Source organism: Vipera ursinii, assembly GCF_947247035.1.
Source record: "Vipera ursinii genome assembly, chromosome: 16".
Classification (NCBI taxonomy): domain Eukaryota; kingdom Metazoa; phylum Chordata; class Lepidosauria; order Squamata; family Viperidae; genus Vipera; species Vipera ursinii.
The window spans coordinates 1,361,145-1,384,507 of record NC_139529.1 but is presented as its reverse complement, the minus strand read 5'-3'; the positions used below and the strand labels follow the sequence as shown (position 1 = coordinate 1,384,507).

At 54.8% G+C, this 23,363-nt stretch overlaps 1 protein-coding gene across 3 annotated transcripts in view; it reads right to left on the bottom strand.

Moving 5' to 3' along the window:
- Positions 1 to 23,363, bottom strand: part of RXRA (retinoid X receptor alpha) — a 134,540-nt gene that overhangs the window by 64,703 nt on the left and 46,474 nt on the right. For all 3 annotated transcript variants that reach the window (XM_083375256.1, XM_083375254.1, XM_083375255.1), the window contains exons 2-4: positions 14,468 to 14,715; positions 5,867 to 6,017; positions 5,140 to 5,319 (exon numbers count right to left, since the gene is read on the bottom strand). In XM_083375256.1, coding sequence (XP_083231382.1) covers positions 5,140 to 5,319; positions 5,867 to 6,017; positions 14,468 to 14,715 — 579 coding nt within the window. The remainder of the gene's footprint in view (positions 1 to 5,139; positions 5,320 to 5,866; positions 6,018 to 14,467; positions 14,716 to 23,363) is intronic.

Here is a 23,363-nt window from a genome sequence, read left to right as displayed (position 1 = left end):
CTTCGTAGATTAGGTACCGATAAGAATATTTAATGTTTTGGGGTTGAGGCAGGTCCTTACAATTCTGAGAAAGGCTCTGATAGTTTATCAAGGTCAGAAACTGTATACTAGGGAAACTAAGAACTTTTTTTGCCTGGCTAAATCGAATCAAGAGAGGGCACTTTTTTTCCCCTGTTATTTTCTCATGGTTTTCAGCCCGTGTATCCGACACAGGCAGTCCCCAACTTACGACTGCTCATTTATTCACTCTCTGCAGTTCCAAGAGCCTCAAGAACAGGGGGCTCACGGCCCCTAAAGCACTTCCGGCCATTGCAAAACATTGTGCCATCCCGTCCTATGACTGCATTTCAAGTGCTTGGCCAACTATTCTGATTTACAGCCCACGTGCCCTGCAATCGATCGTGCGATCGCCATACAGTTTTCTCTGCTGGCTTCCCCAGTCAGTGAAGAAGCCAGCAGGAAAGGAAAGGCTGCAAGCAGGGGGCAGATTGCATCTGAGCTCTGTTCTTGCAGCACCGGGAGGGGGTTCCCCTCTGCTCCAGGCAGGAGCAGAGAAAACCCACCCGTGCCCCGAGGGAACGGGCCTCAAATCTGGTGACAAGGCTAGTAGTACGTTGGCGTTTGCTACGTTTCCCCCACTGGAGGGGCAGAAATGCTGGCACTCGCTACTGTTTCCCCCCCGGGATGGAAAAAGCTAGCAAAGGGCAGCTTCTCAAAGGCTGTTGGCATTCCTTCGTGTTTTTCTCATCGGAGGGGACAACGCCAGCCAATGCCAGTACTCTGAGCTTCCAGAACGACGGCATTCGCAAGCATTTTGCCACATTCGAGGTTCGTTCCTCCAGCTTGCCAAGGGATTTGTCATGCTTTTCCGGGTCCCCTCCCGGCCTCTCCACTGAGGGCTGATCCTGCTGGGTCCTGGGTTCCTTCTGCCCTGGCCACCCCTTGGTGCTTGTAGAAGGGCAGAAACCAGAGACAGGTGAAGCAGGGAAAGCTGCCAGTGAAGGGCAGAAGAAGGCAGCGGCTTCGAATCCTCGTGCCCAGAAGCCACAGCAGAGAGCAAGAGGAGCTTCTGAGATACGCCGAGCTCAGAAGAAAAAGAATCAAGACACCGGTGTGTCAGATACTCAGGCAAGGCAGGCAAAGAACAACAAAAAACAAGCCAGAAATCCTCAGCTCAGTTCGGGGAGAGCGGGCAGTCTCCTCGCAGGAGAGGATAAGTGCTCCCCTGAGAAATTAAGACGGGCGGGTGGAAGGAACAGGATCCCAGCTGAGGCATCTCGGGGACCTGATCAGGGAGGGTCCCTTGACCTCAGACGAGTTCAGATCGCCAGGGCTTGAGACCGAGTGCAGAACAGCTGGGCCAAATTCATAGGCCCCACAGAACATAAAGCATCAGATGCTGGAAGGGATCGAGGCCCTCTTCCCATCCGGCCACAGAATCTGGAGCAACGCAAACCATCACTCTGGCTGCCACAAGTCTGGAGAGCAGCAGTGAGGAGGACAGGAAGCAGAAGACGAGAAGGGAAGTCTCATCTTGAGAAAAGGTGGCTTAAGGGGGAGACGGCACTTTTAACTACGGCCACTGGTGGAGATGCGCAGGCACAATAGTGGCACCGCCACATCTTCTGTGGAGGCACGTGGCTTCCGTGAAGAACTGTCCAAGGGACACTTTTTGAGCAGATGACCATGACTTTTGTGATTCTGGCTGAGGCCCAGATGGCATCGGAGCCCAACTGCGTGCTGCTTCACACACTGGGACCCGTTCCTACCGAGTCCATCACACAGTCCAACAATGGAGAAGCCGCTAGGATCTGTTTATGCTACTACCTGTAGGCTGGGTTCCTGTCTGGATAGGCTATAAAGGCCAAAAGCTTTGCCCACAAACAGAGGAGCATTAATGCTCTTGAGAGAGCAGAGTTTCCTGCCCCAATTCAAAGAGGCCTGACATCCCACACTTAGCCAGGCTGGCGGAGAAGGCAACCGCCCAGAAACCCCGTGGTCTGCACCCTTTTCAACCTGGGTATGGGCCAGGTGGGGTCACACCACCCTTGCAGAGCGCCAGGTGGCAGCCAGAGGCACCTCCTGGGCCTACAGGATCCCGGACAGGTGCAAGAGAGCCCTGAGCAGCTTTGGCTGAGAAGCCACCTGAAGGAGAAAGACCCACTTTTGGTGACTCGGGCACCAGCCAGCAAAAGACCGTGGGGAGTGGAGGCTCAGCCTGCCTGGCGGGTCCTCGTGTGCCTGCAGTCGTCCTTCTGTGGTGCCTTCCGCTTTCTCCGGGCAGCCTCGGCCTGCAACAAGTTGCCTCTTTGCTAGCAGTGGGGGGGACGCCCAGAGCACAGCTATTTATCCAAGCCTCTCAATTACGGAACATTTAACTGATTTAAAACCCAGAGCTTCATTTGTTTTAAACTTTTCTGTAATTGTACCTCTGATGTTTTAATAAGATAGCTGCAAGCCATTAAAAGACGTTGGTGGCTTACAACCGCTTAAATACCTCATTAAAATAACCCCCAGAAGTTCTGTCAAACAAGGGAAGGTCAAGACCTCTTCTCCACATACACCCCCCCACCCCATCCTGAAGGGCAAGGAAGGCTGTCAGAGGGCCAGCAGGGCTGCCTGTCCGCAGGGCCGAGACCCCCGGAGGGTGGGTTCAGAGGGAGCTGGCAGCCGTCAGTGTGCATGGGGTGGCACCCGAGGTCGCATACCTTCCCCGGAAGAAGTCCAGGCCCTGCCCACGGCCCCGGAGGCGAGCCCAAGGCAGGAAGGGCTGACCTGCTCCCTGCACCAAAACCCACAAGGCCCCGAACCAAGGGCGGTGCCCTTCCTCTGCATCTCCTTCCAAACAAAGGGGAAGGAGGCAAGGGAGACCCCCACCCACCCAACCTTCCACTCCTCCGTAGGGGCATTATGATCAACACCCACCCACCCACCCACTCCACGTCTACAAGTTTTGTTTTTGAACAACTGGCTGCATTTTTATTCACCGTTATTTCTACTTCTTGTGAGACACCTCTGTTAATCTGAAAAGAGGAAAATGAAAAAACGGCTCAAGAATAGCTTGCTTGCCAGACAGTTTTATTTCCCCGAGTCTGGTGCAGGTAAGGAAGGGTCCTATCTAGATGGAACCTCCACTTGCAGAGGTAGGCTATCTTGAACAGGAGTTGCCAGAGAACAGCAGAGGCATTTCTCTCCTATGCTGCCTGGGATGTCCCTTGCTTCTAGGGTCTTTGGTCCAGAAGTAAAGCCAGACTGCACCCCGCCCACCTGCAGAGGATCGGCCCACACCGCCAAGGCAGGCACCCCCAGGTCTTGTCCCCACAAGCAGCCTGAGCGGCTGTCCCAAAGGCTGCCAGAGTCCCAGAGAAGCGTCTCGCCCCAATTCCAGTTTTCTCTTGGGATTCACTGGCTTGGGAGAGCCACCACAGGTATCCCTCTTGTGGACCTGGCAGTTGTGCTGAGCACCTTCTACAGAGCCAGCCACAGAGGTTGCTGGAAAGGAAAATCTATATAGACAGAGAGCAACACCCCCCCACACACACACACGCCTAGCACTGATGATGTTACCTAGTTGGGTCACGAAATGTCTGTAAGAAGACAACCAAGCCCAGAGAGCACCAAGGACCCCCCGTTACTCATCCTATTGGCGAAAAGCCCTGTCGGGCCTGCAGACATGGCTGCTTTGTCCTGCGATGACCAGCAAGAATGACCTCGAGGAGAAGCCGCTACTAAGACGATGGTCAGATAAAAGAAATCTGAGTCCTGGGCGGAAATGTACCTCAGATGAGACCCTCCCTGTTTCTCAGGAGCAAAAAGGGAGCGAAGGGGAGGCGCGTTCAGATTTGCAAGATTCTGTTATTGCACCCTTACGATAAAAGTGGTGTCAGCATGCGTGGCTTTGTTTCCTAGTCTGATCTGCCTTGAAGGGATGACATGTCTAGTCTACATCTGGCAGGCAGCTGGCTTAATCCCCCCCCCCCCCGTCTGAATGCTCTCCTTGGGAATTCCCACCCCTGCACCCCAGTCAGAAATTCTGGGAGAGGCTACAGAGAGAGGAGGAACGGCCCACAGGGAGGGGGAAGCCGGGACACCCCAGGCCCAGGAGGGAGGCACGGCTGCGGAAGGGATCTGCCCGCTGCCCTGACTTCGCTGGCCGAGGGCGCAACCAAGGCCAGCCTTCTTCTCAAGCTGCTTCCCGGTGGCTTTCAAGGACGTGAAGAGGAGAAGGGACGGTGCCAAGTTGCCTCCTGGGAATTCCAAGGCTATGAAATCCACTTCATCACACTCTCTGGCAGGCTATCTAAAAAAGCCTAAATAGATATTTTTAACCCCAGTTCTTACGATCACGTCCAAATAGTTCAAAGAGAAGGGGAGGGACACCAAAACGCAATGTCTTGTGCTCACGGGATGGACGCTGATGCAAAATGAAATCACGGGGAAATGCAGAGTTGTGAGGAATAAAACAACAGATGCGAATTGATTGGCACCGAGCAGGCAACGCTCCTGCTTAGCGAAAACTCTGCTTACTCCCGCCCTCCTTCTCCGAGCGTGGATGGGTCCCTGCCTGTCCTGGCTCAGGCGCTGCAGTTCTCAGCCCGGTCAGCCTGGACCACGCCAGAATGAAGCAGCCACCAAGGACACCTCGCCTGGCAGCAGAGAGAAATTGCACCGAGACGCACCAAACATCCAAGTGGTGCCTAAAACATCTGAGCAGCTTTCTGCTGGACACTTGCACACCAATGAAAGTGACAAAGGGGGGAGGGAAAGTGTAACCTTTGTGCGGGAATATTCAGACCTAGCCTTGCTTTCACGGCAACCGCTAATCCTTAGTAAAAGAACCGATCACTTCAACCCAATGGAGTCGAGGGTCTTTCTTGCCTAGGGATCCGAGTGGGGCAGGCCTGACATTCATATCAAACAGCACATAACAACGCGATGCCTAACAAAGGGGGGGGATTGATTCTGGCCTGTCAGTGGACAAATGTGAAAACAATATAATTGTCCAGTTGAGAGGACGTTGGTCTAGATGACCTGCAAATCGCCTTCTAGCCCTTCCATTCTATGATTCCTTGACCACCACAAGGGCAGCCTTCCCAATTAGGACTGCTCCTCCGTGGTCTGAGCGCTCGCTGGCCTCACCTTCCCTCTTCATGCCCATCGCCAGGCACTTCTGGTAGCGGCAATACTGGCACCGGTTCCGCTGGCGCTTGTCGATCAGGCAGTCCTTGTTGTCCCGGCAGGTGTAGGTCAAGTCCTTTCGCACCGTCCGTTTGAAGAAGCCTTTGCAGCCCTCGCAGCTGTATACCCCGTAATGCTTGCCTGGATGTGGGGGGAGGAGACAGACGGGGTTGGTAGGGGAGGACGGAGGTCCCGCTTGGCACCGGGGCCCAGTGGGAAGGGGAAGCGGGACAGGCAGGGCAGGGCAAGTGGGCGGGAGCGCTGCCTCCAAGAAATGTTTCCCTTCGGCATCTGGCTGGCCTTCTGGCGCAGGGATGGCAAGTGCCAGCCGCTTCCTTTTTCAGAGGAGCCCTCTTGCCACCCACTCGGTCAAAGGTTATGGGGACAGGAGCGATGCCCACGCAAAGCGAAGGCACCGGCCTCTCTGCCAAAGAGTCCAGGGGGTGGGGAGAAGGGAGAGATTCAGCTGCCCAGCTTGGCATCCCCCCCCCAAAGTCCTGCCAGGCAGGGAGAACCCACCTGCTGTCTGCTTGGGGGCTTTCGTGCTGGAGGGAGGAGGGCCCTCAGTTAGTCACACCCACTAGTGGAAAACGCCCTTCCTGCCAAGCGGGCAGATGAAGACTAACTGGGAGCAGAGACCTTGGCGGGGCAGTGATGCCAGCTAGAAACGGTGCAAGGTTGGCATTACCTGAGGAGCGGTCTCCACAGATGGCACAGATGTGCTTGGTGAAGGCGGGCATGATGGAGGAGGGGTGCACTGGCACTTTGAGAACCCCGTTGATGCCCAGGGGGGGCTTGATGTCTTCTGTGCTGCTCACGGGGTTCAGGGGGGAGTTGAGCTGGGAGGAAAAAGGGGCAAGAAAAGGGGCCTCCGGTTAGAAACTCTGAAACCCAAAGTCCCAGCGCTGGGCAGCCGGACCGCCATTTCCCTCGACCCCCTCACCTTTTCTGGAGCCGGTGGGCCAGCTCGAATGGCAGCTTCAGAATGGAGAGCCCAGCTGAGCAGGGAGGCCTGGCTGATCCCAAAGCACCCAGCAACACACACACACACACACACACACAGAGTGCCTGGAGGAGTGCCTTCTCACTGGGGAGGGACTGGGGAGGGGCATCCATTTCAGCCTCTTCAGGGTGAACAGCTTTACTCATGCAAATTGGGGAGGGGAGACACTTCCTGCCATTTCTGCGCTGACCCCATTTTTCATTTCCCTGATGTCCACACCAGTGGGCAACCACCGTGCATCTTCCAATGCCTGTTTGCATCTCCACTTTCACATTTTCCCAAGGAATTTTCCCAGATCTAAGGTGGCTTGTGAGCTTTTTTCACGCCCTGTTGTCTCCCAAAAACGCCGCCCTCAGCAGAATCTGATCTCCTGGCTCCCCTGCCTGTTTGGGAAGTGAGAATCGGCTCTTCCCGCCACAAAAGAGGAAGGGAAAACCTCGGCCTGCCAGACTGGGCCAGGCCCCGCTCTGCCCAGGCTGAGGGCAGACCTCCTGACTGGGCTGGTCCCGTGCCAAAAAGCCAGGATCCTTCTTCCTCCCGCCCCCATCACACGAAACCAGCACTAAAAGAGCTTATGAGTAGATTTGTATTAAATATCTTTATTTCTTTCAGTAACGTGAATCGCATTTCTACGAAAACACCTTAGGTTCGTTCCGTTTCTCTAGCCACTCCTGGTCTCAGTCAAAATTCCCAAGGCAGGTGACCTGGTCCTCCCTCCACGGGCCTCTCCTGCCCCATCCGTGCCCACCTCTGGCGACTGCCTGCCTGAAGGGCTCCAGCGCAAAACCTCTGGGGCTCCAGGCCTGGCCTCCACCCCTCCACCCCTCCCCCCACTGGCAGCTCCTGGCTGGCGGTTCCGGTCTGGCTCCAGGAGCAGCTTCACGGCCTGGTGCCGGGATGGAAAGGCTGCTGTGTTTGTGTAGCAGCCAGACTTGGTCAGCTGTGGGGACTTCGCACCTCTGGGGAAGATAGAGGCTGGACGTAGTGACAGCAAGCAGTTCATCATCTCACGTAACTCCCCCAAGTCACAAAGCCCAAACTGCGAAACTGGGTCAGGTATGGGGAGATCTGGCCCAAAAGCTCAGAAACCAGAAAAATTACGTAAGAAATGGGCTCCCTCCCATCCTAAGATGGAGAAGCTGAATTAGGCAGAGGTCGCTTCTAGGTGCAGCTTTGCTGCCGGGCTGGGGCTGAGCGTGCCGCCCCAATCCAGCCTGTCAGGGGCGTGCGCAGCGCAACGTTCGGCATAAAGCTAACCCACAGCCAATCAGCTGCAGACCCCCTCCTGCTCCCCCCAGCCCACCTTCTGGGAAATGCTGCCTCTCCTGAAATGCAGGGCGGAGACCAACGGAAGGCAGTCCCCATAGCCCAAATGCGCCCCACACCCAGCTCCCATCAGCAGGCGAGCAAGCACAGGAAGGAGAGTGGGGTGCAAGCACTGCTGCTCTTGCTCTCCTGGGGCGCTTCCACCGCAGGAGTCGAGAGGAGCCCGGCCCCTTGGCCCCTCGGGGGAAGCCAGAGGCCTGGAGATGTGCAGGCTCCAAAGGGGGAGATCTAGCAGGCTGCTTGCCTTTGGGTGCAAAGCCGTGGGGCCCCAGCGGGCCTCCCTGGCTGCTGGGGGGCAGGCGGGTCCCTCGTGGGCAGCAGGGCTTGGGCACGGCCAAGAGTCCCCTGTGAAGACGTGGCTGCTCTTCCCACGGCTGCCTCCTTCCTCCTGCAAAATCCCCCGCTCCCTCAGCTCGGCTGCCAGAGCGACAGGCGTGTCTGGGCCAGGGGCGAAGAAGCCGGTGCCCTCCCCCACCGCCTGGAGACCAGGACCCTGGCAGGGAGGGGGGCCCAGCAGCAGCGGCTATTTCCAAGGACCACTATTCAAGCCAGGGCAGTTTGAGCCTGGCTCTTGATCTGACTGGGAGGGGCTGCGAAGCAACCTGTCCCCTTCCAGTCTCACGAAAGAACCAGCATATTTCAAGGCACTGTCGGAACAATACAGAATCCTGAGATATCAGATAACCGTTACAGCCCAGGGCGGTGGTCTTATTAACCTTTGCTATGCCTGAACACGAGAACCCCCCTCCACTAAAACCAGGGCGCTCTCCCCACCCTCTGCGTGCCAGTCCGGGGTAGCCTGCGGGGCGAAGGGAACAAAAGAGCTTCTGACCTGGGGGGGTCCTCTGGCCAGCTAGGAGATCCCCCCTCCCACCTTCCCTGCCTCTGTCGCCCCACACAAGCTCCAGGGGAGGCCTTTCTGGGGGAGGGGCGAAGGGGGCTGCGGGAGATGCTCCACTGGAGGAGACAGAGAGAAGCACATGGGGGGGCTGCTTTTCTGCCCAGCCTGCCCTGATGCTCCCGGAAGCAGCTGCTGACTCAGAGCTTCCAGAGGGGACACCCCCACAACCACCAGGGGTTCCCCTTTTGGCCCAGCCTGGCGCCACTTAGCTTCCTTCCTCCCCACCAGGCGCCAGCCGCTCTCCTCTCCCACTCGTCAGGTGCCAGGGTGCCCAGGGTAAGGACCCAGGGGGGGGTGCCCAGTCTTGACACACACTCAGACCCCGAGACCAAAGAGCCAGGACTGTTCTTCCCCTCAGGGGCAACTCCCCCGCCTCCAGCCCTCTTCCACCAGCAAAATCTTTCTCCCCCCCCAGAAGAGGGCTGGAGCAAAGATGGAGAGACCCTCCTGGGCCGTGGGGTTCTTCCACTTGGGATCCCTGGCTCTGGGGGGGGGGAGTTGGGACCCCTCTTTCCTCAGGGGAAACAGAAGGGCCCCCGGAGCAGCCAGGCTGCCACATGGCTTCCCCTTCTCTTAGGCAAAGCCCTAGCAGGTTGCACTGCAGAGACCTTGCGCAGAGACCCCCACCCATTTCCGGAAAAGACCCTCTCCAGCACCCTAATGAAGTGGGGGGGCTGGGGGAGTCCGTATTTCCAGCAGCATTTCCCCACTGCCTTTCAGGGTGAGGCTTTCAGGCACTGCTGCGAGGTGCTGGCACGTGGGGTGTGGGGGGCAGGCAGCCCACCCGCAGGGGAAGGTGGGCAGGGGGCTGGAAGCCGGAAAGCCCAGAGTTACGGCCGGCCGAGAGGAGCTTCCTGGACAGACATTTTGGGGTTCCTGGTTTGGTCTCTTCAGGTGCCAACAGCCCTTGAGGTTTCCCCTCAGAGGTCCCCCAATGGATTCCTCTCATTTCTCATTCTTCATTCTGGGCTTGGTCTGAACCAAAGGCCTCCGGCTGGCCTACCTGAAGAGACGGCCCAAAAAGAGGTCCCGAGCAAAGGGGAGAGGCCTCCTTGTGCGCAGAAGGCCAGGAAGAGGCCTCCCAGCCAGGCACCGAGGAGAGACCCCAGCCCACACGGGGCTCTCCAGCCAGAGTGGCCCCCTCCCCTCCGGCCCCCTCCCACGGATGCCTGTCTTGCTCAAAGGGAACCAGCGCTGGAGGCCTTCACAGCACGTGGAAGCCCAATTTTTAGATGCATCCCTCACGTGCAGGAAAATTGTGGGTTTCTTTGTGCAGTCAAAGCCACGAAAAGGACACTGCGCCCCACAGACTGGTATCTCCAAAGATGGTGCCAGCCTGTCTGGCTGGGCACTACTGGTCCGTGCATCCTCTGGGCGATGAGCAACTGCCCTTTCCCTGGCACTATCTGATGTCCCTGAGCCTTGCCCGCTCCTGGCTCTCGTCAGAGGGAATTATCTGGAACTTGCTTGTGGAGCTATTTATTTAAATGATGAGCTGCCCAACTCCAGGAGACAATGAGCAAAATGTATTTTGCACGTGGCACGATTCCCCTTGCTCACTGGGAGTAGTACTACAAAGTTCTTTAGAACGGAGAGGAGGCCTGTCTGGCCAGCATTTGGCGGGGGGGGGGGGGGTGGTTGCAGCAAGAGGGCAGGGAGGGAGCCAGGAAGGCTGCCCAACCCACTGGGTGGAGGGCAAAGAGGGCAGCGTCCAAGCTTGAGCTTCTGACCCAAACAGGGCAAGAGGTGCAGCAGTGAGTGGGCAAAGGAAGGGAGGGGGTTGCTGGCTGGTCAATCAGCTCAAATTCCCCAGCTCTGCAGCCAAAGAGTTAATGAGCTTTTTTACATAAATAAGCAATTCGGTCCTCGGACCTCCTACCTAAAGGGTGAGAGAGCTGGCTGGCCCTGACCGCCCCACCTGTGTTTCTAAGAACAAGGCACCGTGTATTGAGAGGGATCTTTGGCAGGTCACGCTCTGAGCAATAAGGCTGCTGAGATAAGCTGGCAACTGAGCGGGAAGCATCTGGGGACAGCAGTCCAGAAGAGAGGAGACCCCCCTCAGTTAGCAAAACTGGAACTTTGTTCTGCAAGGTTATACCCGTTGCAAAGGAAAAAGATAACGGAGAGAGATGTGCACTTCATAGGCAACCCCTTCCTCAGCATAAAAAAGCAAAGGTCAAAGGGCAGAGGAAAGGAGCCTGGGCGTATTTTACTCCGGCTAGTCGTTGCCAACTATGCGGGATGGTGCTCATCTCCATTTCAGCTCTGTCTGAAGACATTTCCGCAGTCTTGTGGGCAGCATGACGCCACAGAGCGCCGTTACCTTCCCCCCCCCCAAAGTGGTATCTACTCATGTGCTTCACTTGCATGCTTACAAAGAAAGGTTGGCAGGAGTTGGGCCAAGGAATGGCAGCTCTCCCCACCAGGTGACGCTCGGGTCTCCCACCTGGGCTGCCGGCTCTTCGGCCCAGAAGCCCAGAGCCTTGACCGCTGAGCCACCGTGCCCTTTTAGCATAAAAACAGGCCAGGAGGTGCTCCCCTTTTTGAACACAGGGCACAGATTATGGGCACCAGTTCAATGGGAAACAGCAAGATGGCCCCCAATTGTACCATGGGATGAAACCCATTTAACTCCCACATCGTGGGGGGAGGGGAGGGCCAAGGCAGCCCCCCCATCCTCTGCGTCTGAGCGTTTTGCTGGTACAAGAGACGGATGGCAAGCGGCTGGGCGCCTCCCACCAGTGATGGGGCACACCCTTCGTTAACTCACCGCCTGCTGGGCCTGAGGGAGGAAGACCCTCTCTCCTGGACAGGTGCCCACTCCCATCTCCCCTCGCCGGAGGGCAGGGAGGAGGAGGAGGGCGGGCGAGTCAAGGAAAGGGCCATGGGGTGGGCAGGCCCCCCTCCTGGAGTCCCTGGGTGCGTCCAGCCTCCCTCAGCTGCTTCCTTTCCAGCCTCTGCCCTGCAGGACCAGACCCGAGGATGGGAAAGGGAAGGAAAGCAGCCCCCTCCCACTGACCTGACCAAATAAAGCTGAACACCCCCCCCCCGGGGATGGGTGGCTTCCACAGCACCTGGGCTCCCTGCCCCCCCTGACCTCGGTGCCCCCCTCCGACCCCGGGGAGGAACTATCCAGGCTGGCCTCCTGCATCCCCTTCAGCTTCTCCTCCTGGAAAGGGAAGGGAAGTCCACAGGAAACCAAAGAGCCAATGGCTGGGCTTCTTCGGCCCACAGCCATTGGCTGAACTCCCGTGATGTCACAGCAGGCTCAGAAGCTGCCCAATCACACAACAGCCCTTCATTAAACAGCCCTGAATTGCCCGACATCCACCCCCACCCCCCATCTGGATGCCCCAGGCCGCTTTTTCAGGGAGGTTAAGGAAATGCCCCCACTTTCTCCTTCTTGAGCCCCAGTAGCATTTAAGGGTGGACCAAGGTGGACGGCACTTAAGGACTGAATGCAGCAATCCCCAAGGTCACTCCTGCTCCCCCTGCCATGCAGGCCATCTGGGAAAGCCTTCTGTGCGTGCTCAGAAGCCACCTGCCCTCAACCACAGAGCTCTTCCCAAACTCTGTAGGCTGAAGTGGGCCACGGCCAGAGGCTCTGCAATGGACCTCAGCCAAACTGAGCTTCTCCCTCAGAGCCCTCTCCCTCCGGAAGGGCACAGAAAATAGTGTGGAGGGCGGGGAAACGTAGGGCACAACCAGGCGACTCCCCCCAGCCATTCCAGACTCCTTGCAACAAGCAGAGGGCCCACTTGGAAGGGGGTTGGGCCCTTAGCCTGCAGGAAGCCGCTTTCTTGTGCCCCCTAGCCTCAGCCCAGGGCCACCCAGGCCAAGCCACGTTCGGGGCCTCCCCCGCTGGGCCACCCCTCCCCTCTTCCCCTGCCTGAATGGGCCAAGGGGAGCCCAGCTACAGCGCCAGGAACAGGTGGCACCCGGCTGGGTCTCTGCAGGGCAGGGCTTCTGCCCTGGAAAACATCGCCACCAGCTCTGTCTAGCTCTGCTGTGTCCCAGGGGAGGAAAGGGCCCCTCCACTGCAGCCCAGGCCCCTGGGGCCCCTCCCCCACTCAGGGGCAGGACAAGCAGCCTGAACCTGCACCAGCTGCTTGGGGGGGGGAGGCCAAGGGACAGGGGTTGCTCCTCTGTCCTGGTCCTACTTGACCTCTCAGCGGCTTTTGATACCATCGACCACGGTATCTTGCTGCGACGGCTTGAGGGGTTGGGAGTGGGAGGCACTGTTTTACGGTGGTTCTCCTCCTACCTCTCGGGCCACTCGCAGTTTATATTGGCAGGGGGGCAGAGATCTACCCCGAGGCCCCTTTCCTGTGGGGTACCTCAGGGGTCGGTTCTCTCCCCCCTCCTGTTTAACATCTATATGAAGCCGCTGGGTGAGATCATCTGTGGCTTTGGGGTGAGGTATCACCAATATGCGGATGATACCCAGTTGTTTTATCTCCACCCCGAGCCAACCCAGTGATGCCCTTGACGTGATGTCCCGGTGCCTGGAGGCGGTGCGGGTCTGGATGGGAAGGAACAGGCTCAGGCTGAACCCCTCCAAGACCGAGTGGCTGTGGATACCGGCATCTCGCATTGTCCAACACGTTCCATCTCTTTTGATGGGGGGAGAGCTCTTGCCCCCCTCAGAAAGGGCCCACAACTTGGGTGTCCTCCTGGATTCACGGCTTAACCTGGAAGATCATCTAACGGCCGTGACCAGGGGGGCCTCTGCACAGGTTCGCCTGGTGCGCCAGCTGCGCCCCTTTTTGGACCGAGACGCCCTATGCATGGTCACCCACACCCTTGTCACTTCTCGCCTGGATTACTGCAATGCTCTCTACATGGGGCTACCCTTGAAGTGCACCCGGAGGCTTCAGCTAGTGCAAAATGTGGCTGTGCGGGTGCTTATGGGAGTATCTCGATACTCCCATGTTACACCGCTCCTGCGTGAGCTGCATTGGCTTCTGGTTGCCCTCCGGGTACGATTCAAGGTGCTGCTAATTACCTTTAAAGCCCTACATGGCTTAGGCCCGGGGTACTTGCGAGACCACCTGCTGCCAATGTCAACCTCCCATCACCCAGTTCGCTCCCACAGAGTCGGCCTCCTCAGGGTTCCGGCGGCTAGGCAATGCCGGCTGGCGACCCCCAGGGGGAGAGCCAGCTCTGCGGGCGCGCCAACCCTCTGGAATGAACTGCCTCTGGAGCTGCGGATGGCCCACGACCTTCGATCCTTCTGCCGCGACCTGAAAACATGGTTGTTCCAACAAGCGGGCCTGGACTGACCATGGTTTTTAATTTGGTTTTTATTGTGTAAATTGTCCTGTCTTTCTTATATTCATTGTTTAATTCTTTTTTTAATTTTTGTATTTTATGTCTCTTAATTTTTACTGTTGTGAGCTGCCCTGAGTCCTTAGGGAGAAGGGCGGCATATAAATTTAATAAATCCTAATTTTAATCCTAATCCTGCAGCTTAGGCAGACCGCAGAAGGCCTCCATTCACACAGCCTCTTTCATCATCTTCAGCAAGAGCACATTTTCTCTGAAGAAACGCACCCCCACCCCCCAGACACCTGCAGCAGAGGCCCGCAGACAAGCAGGTCTTTTCTGCAGTGGGGTGCAGAGGGAGAGAGAGAGAGATGGTGCCAGACGGGTCAGGCTGTAACCCCACCTCCACACACGATGCTCAATGTGGCACTTATGGGGAAAAGTCCAAGGAAGGACACACGGCATGTCTTCCAGTGGGCAGCAATGCTGCCTATTTATTCTTGTCCAGTGAAAGGCACATTCAGTCCTGCATGTTTTTCTAAGAACCTCCCTGTTATGTGTTCTTAATATTTAATATATTCCTCAGAAAATCTACACCAAGAAGACAGAAGGTGGGTCCCCCCCCACCACCAAGGCACGAAGGTGGAGAGGACTGAGGTGGCACATGCAACCTGGAGCAAAAGTGGGGTGGGGGGGGATAAGCAACTCCCTCTCCTCCATAGCCTCCAGAATGGCACTGGCCACAGCAGCCCCCCGGAAGTGCCCCCTCTGGATCCCCCCTCCCCCCAACTCACCTGTGGGCTGCCAGCTCCGAATCCGAGGCTGGGGGTGGACGGTCCAGACATGGCATGAGGCCCCATCGGGGAGCTGATGACGGAGAAGGGCGGCCCCATGCCGTTGATGGGCGAGTGGAGCTGGCTGGGTGACCCCAAGGGCCCCCCGAGGCTGGGCCCCATGGAGGGGTGGAGGGCCGGCGTGGCCATAGGGCCCCCTCGGCCGGTCGGAGAACTTAGGGAGGTCGAATTCACTTGGACGGAAAAATCTGTCGAGGAAAGAAAGGAAGCCCGTTGAGAAAGGGGGGCATTTCCGAGGCTCCCACCTTCTGACCCCAAACATCCTCCCCTCAAATTTTCAGAATGGGGGGAGAGGCTCAGTGTAGCAACGTGGGGCAGAGAAGCATCAGAGGCCACAACAGGCTTCCTCGTCTATAATGTCATGAAATCCTCTTTCACCACAAGGCAGAGAAACTCTCCGGAATTTTGTGCTGTTTGCTTGGCTGGAGTGGACATTTTCTCTCGGAATTTCCACCCTGAGACAACTGAAAACATCTCCTAAGTTTCATTTGGCCAGAACGGCTCAAAGGCCAGCTTGCTCAGGACTCTCGCTGGGCAGCATTTCCCGACCTCTCTCCCCGGGAGCCCCCTCCCCAATTTCACCCTTTGGACATTCTGAGAGGCTCCATCGATGTTCTTGGCTGGGGGGCAGGAACCACTCGTGAAGCTCCAGCAGGAGCCCAGCGTTTCCTGACCCTCGGCCCATCTGGGGCGGCTGAAAATGACCCCCTGGGAATGGAGTGAAGCCCAAAGCAGAATCCCAGTTGTCTCCAATCAGAGCACCCAGGCCTGGCTCGGATTCAGTTAGCTCAGGTTATGTATAGGGAGACGTGCATTTCGACCGGGGGGGGGCTCCACCTGCCTCCACCCCCACACAGCTAAACGCTGCTGGGTGCCTTTCAGGGGTTCAAGACATCCAGCCTCGGTATATGACACACATACACACGCCAACGAACACTCACAGAGGACAGAGCCTAGGCCAGTGATGGCGAACCTTTTAGAGACCGGGTGCCCAAACTACAACCCAAAACCACTTATGTATTGTCAGGTGCCGGGTGGGCGTGGCCAATTGGGTGGGCGTGGCTGCAGTGGTAACGGCAGACTGGGTGGGACTAAAAAGTTCAATCAATCAATTCCAACTTTGCGAGATCTTTTTTTTTGCATGAGAAGTTGAAATTGACTGATTGAACCTTTTTTTTTTGCACACGGCAGCGGAGGTCTAAAGCGAAAAGGTTTTATAAAACCCAGCTGAAGGCCTAGGACTGGGGCAATGGCGCGCGTGCCCACAGAGAGGGCTCTGTGTGCCACTTGTGGCACGCGTGCCATAGGTTCGCCACCACGGGCCTAGGCCTCTGAGGCTTGGGGGGAGAGTTCCCAGGGAGCTGGTTTGGGTGGACAGTCCAGGCTCAGCTGAAGGAGCATGTGGGGCAAGGGTGGGGTGGTCTTCACAGGCACAAAGAATACCCACCCATCCCGAGGTGAGCCTGTAAATGCACACACAGAGACACACTGCATTGGGGCCCGGCATTTTGCCTGTTTTGTGCTGATGGGCTCTTGGGAGCCACCCAGGTGTGGGTGACTGGTGACCGAGGGAGAAACCAGCCCAGAGCAGGCAGCAATGCTCCCCACCACACCCACATCCACTGACACCCACATGTCCGCCCCGCTGACAGAGCATCTCCCCTTCTGACATGGGGGGGGAATGTGGCCACGATCCGTTGGGTCATCTCTGATATGCTGCAAGAATCTCCCTCTGCAGCTGCAGAGCATCGGACTAAATGACCTATTTTAAAGCAGGAGGAAAGTCACTTTAGCGTAGACCCAAAGGCACATCAAGAATTCAGTATTTTAAAAGCATGAATGCGGCAACCAAACAAATCAGTTCTTGTTTTGGAAATGTCTACTTTCTGCAACCAACACTGTGCTGCGCAGCAGGCGAAATTACCGAATGGAACAATTTTATGCTGCCTTGCAAAACTAAGATCAAATCAAACCACCCACCTGCAAGCATTTTCCTAAAAACCCTTTGGGGGGGAAGGACAGTCCAAACCAGGGTCCCACATGCCCACCCCCCGGCTGCTCAGGTCCAGCCTTCAACTGAACAAAGAGCAAGCTGAGTGGCCAGCAGAACCTACTGCCATGGAGACAGCCAGGGGCACGGAGGCAGCAGCTGGGATGGCGAGGGTCAGAGGCCGCTCTGGAACGCCCGGCAAAGCTCCGTGTTACATCAGTTGCAGCTCCACAAATGGGAGGGTCAGTGCTGGATTCTCCTCCCCACCACAGCACAGGCCTGAGTCACACAACTTACTTAATCAGGTGTGGTGGGGGCAGGCACAGTGTGCCTTGCCCTCCTGCCCACCGGGCACATTTAATGAAGACAAACCCACTGATAGGGGGGGCACGACCAAGTGCTGCCCAGTCAGTCCTCTGAGAAAACAAGGTCGAGCTGCAAAGCAGCTGAGAGTGCCAACCGCCCTGCCAGACCTGGCACTGGGAGGAAGTTTCTTGACTGACCGGCTGCCTGTCCAGCCCACAGCCCTGCTGCCTGCCTGGCCAGTGGGAAGGGGTGCTGATCAAGGGAGCCTCGCCATCCTTCCCTGGGCAAGGGCAGCAGAGTGGGATGCCACAGGGCTGCCCGATCCAGCGGTAAGAGCAAGAGCTGCCTAGGTTAAGCAGGGCTAACCCTAACCCAAACCTCCACGGATCCGGCTGCTACTGCTGCTGCTTGTGGCTGGCCCGTGTTTGGGCTCCCCTGTCACAGCCCCCACGTGCTGCCCCCCTCCAGACCACCGGCCCTGCCGTGCTATTCAGCAAGCAAGAGGTTGTCCACGGCCACTGTGCCTGCCCCATCCACGGCAAGGCTGCACTCGCCTATTTCCAAGTTCAGGAAATCATGCAGGGATTCTTCTTGGGGAGGATCTCTCTTCGTTTTGAAAAGTAAACGAGTTGGTGAGGGAAGCGAGAGTAAGCTCGTCTCCGTCCACCTGGAGGCCCAAAGGCCTGGTCCTCCATTTCCATCTGCGGAGAAAAGGGCCAGGATGTCCAGGCACAGCAAGGGGCAGTTTTGCCTTGTCAGAAGATGGCAACCTTGATGATAAGAGGATTGGCTTATTTCCAGGAGCCCTCCTGGGGAGTAACATCTACGGCAGAAGCCAGCGAGTCCCGTCTCGGCATGTACGGTTTTGATTGCACAGCCAGGTGTGCCCACCCTCCAACGAAGCAAAGCTCGCTTTCACCCACCTGCTTTCTTCCAGCCTTAAGGCAAGGGGGGAGCTTCCCAGGGGTTCAACAGCCGGGCAAATATGGGGAGGGTGCAACCCTTCCGCCCTGGAATGCAATGCGCACCTGGATTACAAGGGCATCCTGGGGTTGTGCCTGGGCCCTCGGCCTGCTCACAAACAGCTGGTCTACTGTCCCCAAGTGAGGCTCCCTTCCATTCCCCATGTCCCAGCCCCAGCCCAGCCCAGCCCCCAGCCCAGGTTGCCCAAAGCAGAGGCCACGGGCAAGCAGGCAGCCGTTCCACAGACTGGGGCCTGGAGCCAAGAGTGACGTGGGCGACTTATTTTAGGCACAGCTGATGTGTGAACAGCCCCATGGTTGGGTTTCCCTGGGATCTTCGAGGGCTTAGGGCAGGGGTAGGCAACCTTGGCTCTTTTATGACTGATGGACTTCAACTCCCAGAATTCCTGAGCCAGCCATGCTGAGGGGAAAGGGAGAGGTTTCCAAGCTGAGCCATGCTGGCTCAGGAATTCTGGGAGTTGAAGTCCACGAGTCATGAGGGGGGCATAGTTCCCCCATGCTGGCTCAGGAATTCTGGGAGTTGAAGTCCATGAGTCATAAAAGAGCCGAGGTTGCCTATCCCTGGCTTAGGGAGTTACGACATTCTCCATTTTGCACACTAAGCCACACTAAGCAGAGCAAGTCTACAACTCAGCCCATGGAGGAGAGAATGCAGTGCACGGACTGTTACACGAGAAAGAGCATTTCTTTGCCTCCCTCCAGGGTGGGGATTGGCTTTGCCCCAAAAGAAGGCTGGGTGGGAAACTACCCAGCTTCCCCATCCAACCCCTTCCTGCAAAAAGGTGGGTGAGTTTTAAAGGGGGCATTTCTTTGTGTGAACTCCCATCAATACGATGTCTCAGAGTTGCAACCATTCATTTAGTGACTGTTCAAAGTTACAACAGCACTTACAATTGGTCCTCGTGCAACAGTCACATGATCAAAATCTGGCCATTTGGCAACCGGCATGTATTGATGGCAGTTGCAGGGTTCTGGGGACACTTGATTGCCATTTGTGACCTTCCCAGCCAGCTTTTGACAAGCAAAATCAATTAACAACTGCATGATTCACTTAACAACTGAAGATAACAACCGTGGCAAAAAAAGTCATAAAATTGGGCGTGACTCACTTATGAACCACCTGGCTTTGCCACAGAAAATCTGGTTCCAACTTGACCCTAAATCAAGCACTCATAGGCTCAGAAAGGGGGCATCAACACTGGCTAGCAAACACCACCCAGCTAAAGGTGGGCATTCCCTTCCTTTGCCAAGAAGGTCTACCCGACACACAAGTGTTCAACAGACACCATGTAAACACCGCACATACATTTTGATCAGGGCCAGGAGCTAGGGTGGCTAATCAGGAACAGAAGATCAAATGGCAAACCATGCCAACTGCGTGCTTTCTAGGCGCTGCCCATTCTGTCCAGGCGCTGTGCCCCTTTTTAGCAAAGCCGGGTTCCCAAGCCTTGACGCTCCAACCACCCTGGACGAGGAGGCAGTTTCCATCTCTGGCATCGCTACATCCTCAGTGGCTGGGACCCCCAAGGAGCCCCCCTGCCCATCGTGGGGTGAGAAACAGAGCACCTTTGTTTTTGTTCAGACATAGTTGTCATTACTGAAACCTGTAATGGGATAAAACTCATGACTGGAATGCATTGACGGAAGGATACAAGCCATTCAAAAGAAACAGACCCAACAAAAGAGGGGATGGAGTTGCGTTATATGTAAAAGACACTACACCTTTACAGAAATCCACAAAACCAAGGATGAAAACCTCCTAGAATCCATATGGTTCAATATAAAAGAAAAATAGAATGACACTGCTATAGACATATACTACAGGGCAGCCAACCGAGCAGAAGAAATAGATGAACTCTTTGCTAAACAACTAACAAATGTATGTAGGAAATATACCACAATAGTAATGGGAGATTTTAACTACCCTGATACCAACTCTGCAGCATGTGGGAAATCAAACAGATTCCTAACCAAGCTAGCTAACAACTTAGTCATCCAAAAGGTATGAGGCAACTAGAGGAAAAGCTATATTAGACTTAATTCTCACAAATAGAGAAGAAGTGATAGAGGGAGTTGAAGCTGCTGGAACTTTAGGCGAGGGTGACCACGTCATATTGGAATTCAATGTAATGCAAACATAAGCAATAGAACAAAATCCAGCCAGTGTCTTAAACTTCAAAAGAGCTGATTTTAACAAACTCAGAGAGAACCTAAGAAAAAATTCCATGGATAAAAATCCTAAAGGGGAAAACAACTCAAGAACCATGGAAAACTCTGAAAAATATGGTCATAAAAGCCCAGTCCAGCACAATACCAGTGAAAAAGAAAGAAATCCAAGAAGAAACCAGCATGGTTGCACAAAGATCTCTCTGGTAAACTGAAAGACAAAAAGGATAAGTACAAAAAATGGAAAGAAGGACATATAACTAAGTCAGAATATCAGCAGATAGCCCGAATCTGCAAAGAGGAAGTCAGGAAAGCCAAGGCTCAGAATAAACAAAGGCTTGCAACAAAAGTCAAAGATAATTTTAAAAAAGTTCCTTTCAACATATAAATAAATAAAAAAGTTAAGGGAACAGTCAGTCCACTAAAGAGAGAAGATGGCAAGTAAGTAACAGACAGTAGAGAGAAAGCAGACTTGCTTAACTCATTCTTTGTATTGAGTCTTAACTGTAAAAGACAGACTAGAAATAAAAATTTAAAAAAGCAAGAAAATTTTAGAGAACACCTATCTGATCTTGACGAATGTAAATCACTGGGATCTGATGGTTTACGAGATCCCAGAGTTCTGAAGGAGCTGGCAGATGTTATCTCTGAACCACTGTACCATATTTTTCAAAAATCCTGCAACACCGGGGAATTGCATAAGGATTGGAAAAGAGCTGGTGTGGTTCCCGTCTTCAAGAAAAGGAGAAAAAAACAGACCCAGGAAAATACAGACCATCAATACCTGAGAAGATACTGGAAAATACAATAAAAAAATAGATCTGCAAACAGGTAGAAACAAATAAAGTTATAACTAAAAGATAGCATGGGTTTGTTAAAAAAAGATCATGCCAAACCAGTATTATTTCATTCTTTGAGAAAATGACTAAATTAGTAGACCAGCGAAATGCTATACTTAGACTTCACCAAGGCATTCGACAAAGTAGACCCGAACCTGCATCTTGATAAACTAGAAAAATGTGGGATAGATAACATCACCACCAGATGAATTTGTAACTGGCTGAGAAACTATACTAAGCGAGTTGTCCTTAGTGGTACTATGTCTACATGGAGGGAAGTAAGCCGTGGGGTACCACAAGGTTCCGTCTTAGGCCCAGGACTCTTCAATATCTTCATCAATGACTTAGATGAGGGAACGAAGGGGAACTCGTCAAATTTGCAGATGACACTAAGCTGGCAGGAACAGCTAACACCCCAGAAGACAAGTTCAGGATCCAAAAAGATCTTGACAGACTTGAACATGGCCCCTATCCAACAAAACGATATTTAATGTGGAGAAAATCAAGGTTTTACACCTGGGCAGGAAAAACCAAAGGTACAAGTACAGATTAGGGGAGACCTGGCTCAAAAACAGTAAGTGTGAGAGGGACCTTGGAGTCCTAGTGGACGATCCCTTAAACACGAGTCAGCAGCGCGTGGCAGCAGCCAAAAAAGCTAACACAATCCTTGGTTGTATAAACAGAGGCACAGAATCAAAATCACTTTGAGGCCATCCAGTCCACCCCCTCTTTGGTGCAGGACTCCAAATTGAAGCATCCCCAAGAGATGAACTTCTGCCCAAGGTCCATGGCTCCACTTTCCTGCTACGTGACACTATTTAGTAACGTTCCAGAGTTCAGGTTCCTGTGGCCAAATCCTTCTGCACCCCAGAGCGAAACAGCAGGTCCTGACATTTTGGGTTATCATCACCACTCAGCCTACCTGGTTCCTTTGATCTTTCTCTTGGGGGCCTTGGAGTCCCCGGATGACCTGTGCTTGAGCCCCCCTGCCAGCACAGGCCCTGAGGCCCCCCAGGAGCTGCTTGGACATGGCTGCCCCTCACTTCCAGAGCTGCTTTGTTTGCAGGCGCAGCCAGGCCAGTTTCTCTCCCTCTGGAAGCCAAATTTTTGCTGCCTTGGAAGGAGACTCGAGGCCCAGCCAGGCCAGCTTTGGAAGTTTCCCGGGGGTCTTTGGAACCAAGTAGGAGTCCCTGTGAGAAGGAGGAGCTCTGGTGAGCAACAAGCTGGAACGCTTCACAATCTGAATTTCCTGTTTCACATGAGCCACCCAGATATGCGGAGCCCCAAATGGATGTATTTTTTTCACACTCTGTAAATGGGGATGAAAGCTAATGATGAAATAAAAGAAGACACGCCAAGAAAGATAAGACATGCCAAGAAATTCAGTTGTGACTGTTGGCAGCTCTTCCTCAAGTCAACTTTGCAGAAATATCGGCAACAGCAATCGATAAGGAGAAACGCTGAAGCTCAAATCCCATCACTGCTCACTTTGGGGTGGGGTGGCCACCACAGCTGCAGGACGCTCTGGAAATGGGCCGAGAGCCCCTTCACCTCAGGAAGCTGAGACTTGCTTTGAACTGACCGTTCAGGAGGGAAGGCCGGGCCTGAGCGGCAGGTTGCAGCCTCCAAATTGCAGCAACGGCACCTGAATGGAAATGGCCTAATGGTCCCTCGGGAGGAGCTGAACTTCGACCCAAGAGGAAGGTGGGAAGGGCTGGGCGGGCAGGGCATAAAGTCCAAGGTCTGTTTGCTGAGCCTGGAAACGGGCAGGAGAGCGAGAGCCATTCTGGAGAGGCTCTGAGAAGTTGGTGGGAGGGCGAGGGCAATGCTGGAGAGATGCCAGCCCCAGACGGTGCCACACTCGCCCCCCTTCGGCCCCTTCCTTCTTCTGTGCAGCCCCGGATGGTCACAGCGCCCCAGCAGGACCAAGCTGTGAGAAGAAGAAGCAGCTGCCTTTTTCTAGCACCCCTCCCCCCATCACAAAATGCTAATCTGAAGCATCGGAGGAAAATTTCCAGAAATTCTTTGCAAGAATGGCCAGGGTGGGAATAAAGGGTAACTTGCGTCTTTCATAATAATAATAATAATAATAATAATAATAATTTTATTTATATACCGCCCTTCTCCCGAAGGACTCAGGGCGGTGAACAGGGCAAATATATCAAAAAATACAAAAATACAAAAGTTAAAAGAAAATGAAACATATGCCCGACTAAAACAGTAAATACAAATATTAAAAATGACCATAAAACCCAACCCGTCCCCCCATCAGGCCAGGCCCTTCCGAGCAGAAGGCGTTCCCCTTTTCCCACGACCCTTGCCCAGCCCCACCCCCGGGACATCCCACCCACTCAAATTGCTTGAGTCTGCAATCACAAGCCACAAATAGGGGGACAGAAGTTTCGTTCCCCATGGATGCCTTTGAGGGATCCCACCAGGATCTCCATCCTTGGCTTTGCTGGGTCCCTGCCATCAAAGGGGAAGGGAGGGGGAAGGCATTTGGGGGCAACCCCCACCTGTGTATGAAATGGTGGGAAATGGGGAGGGGGGAG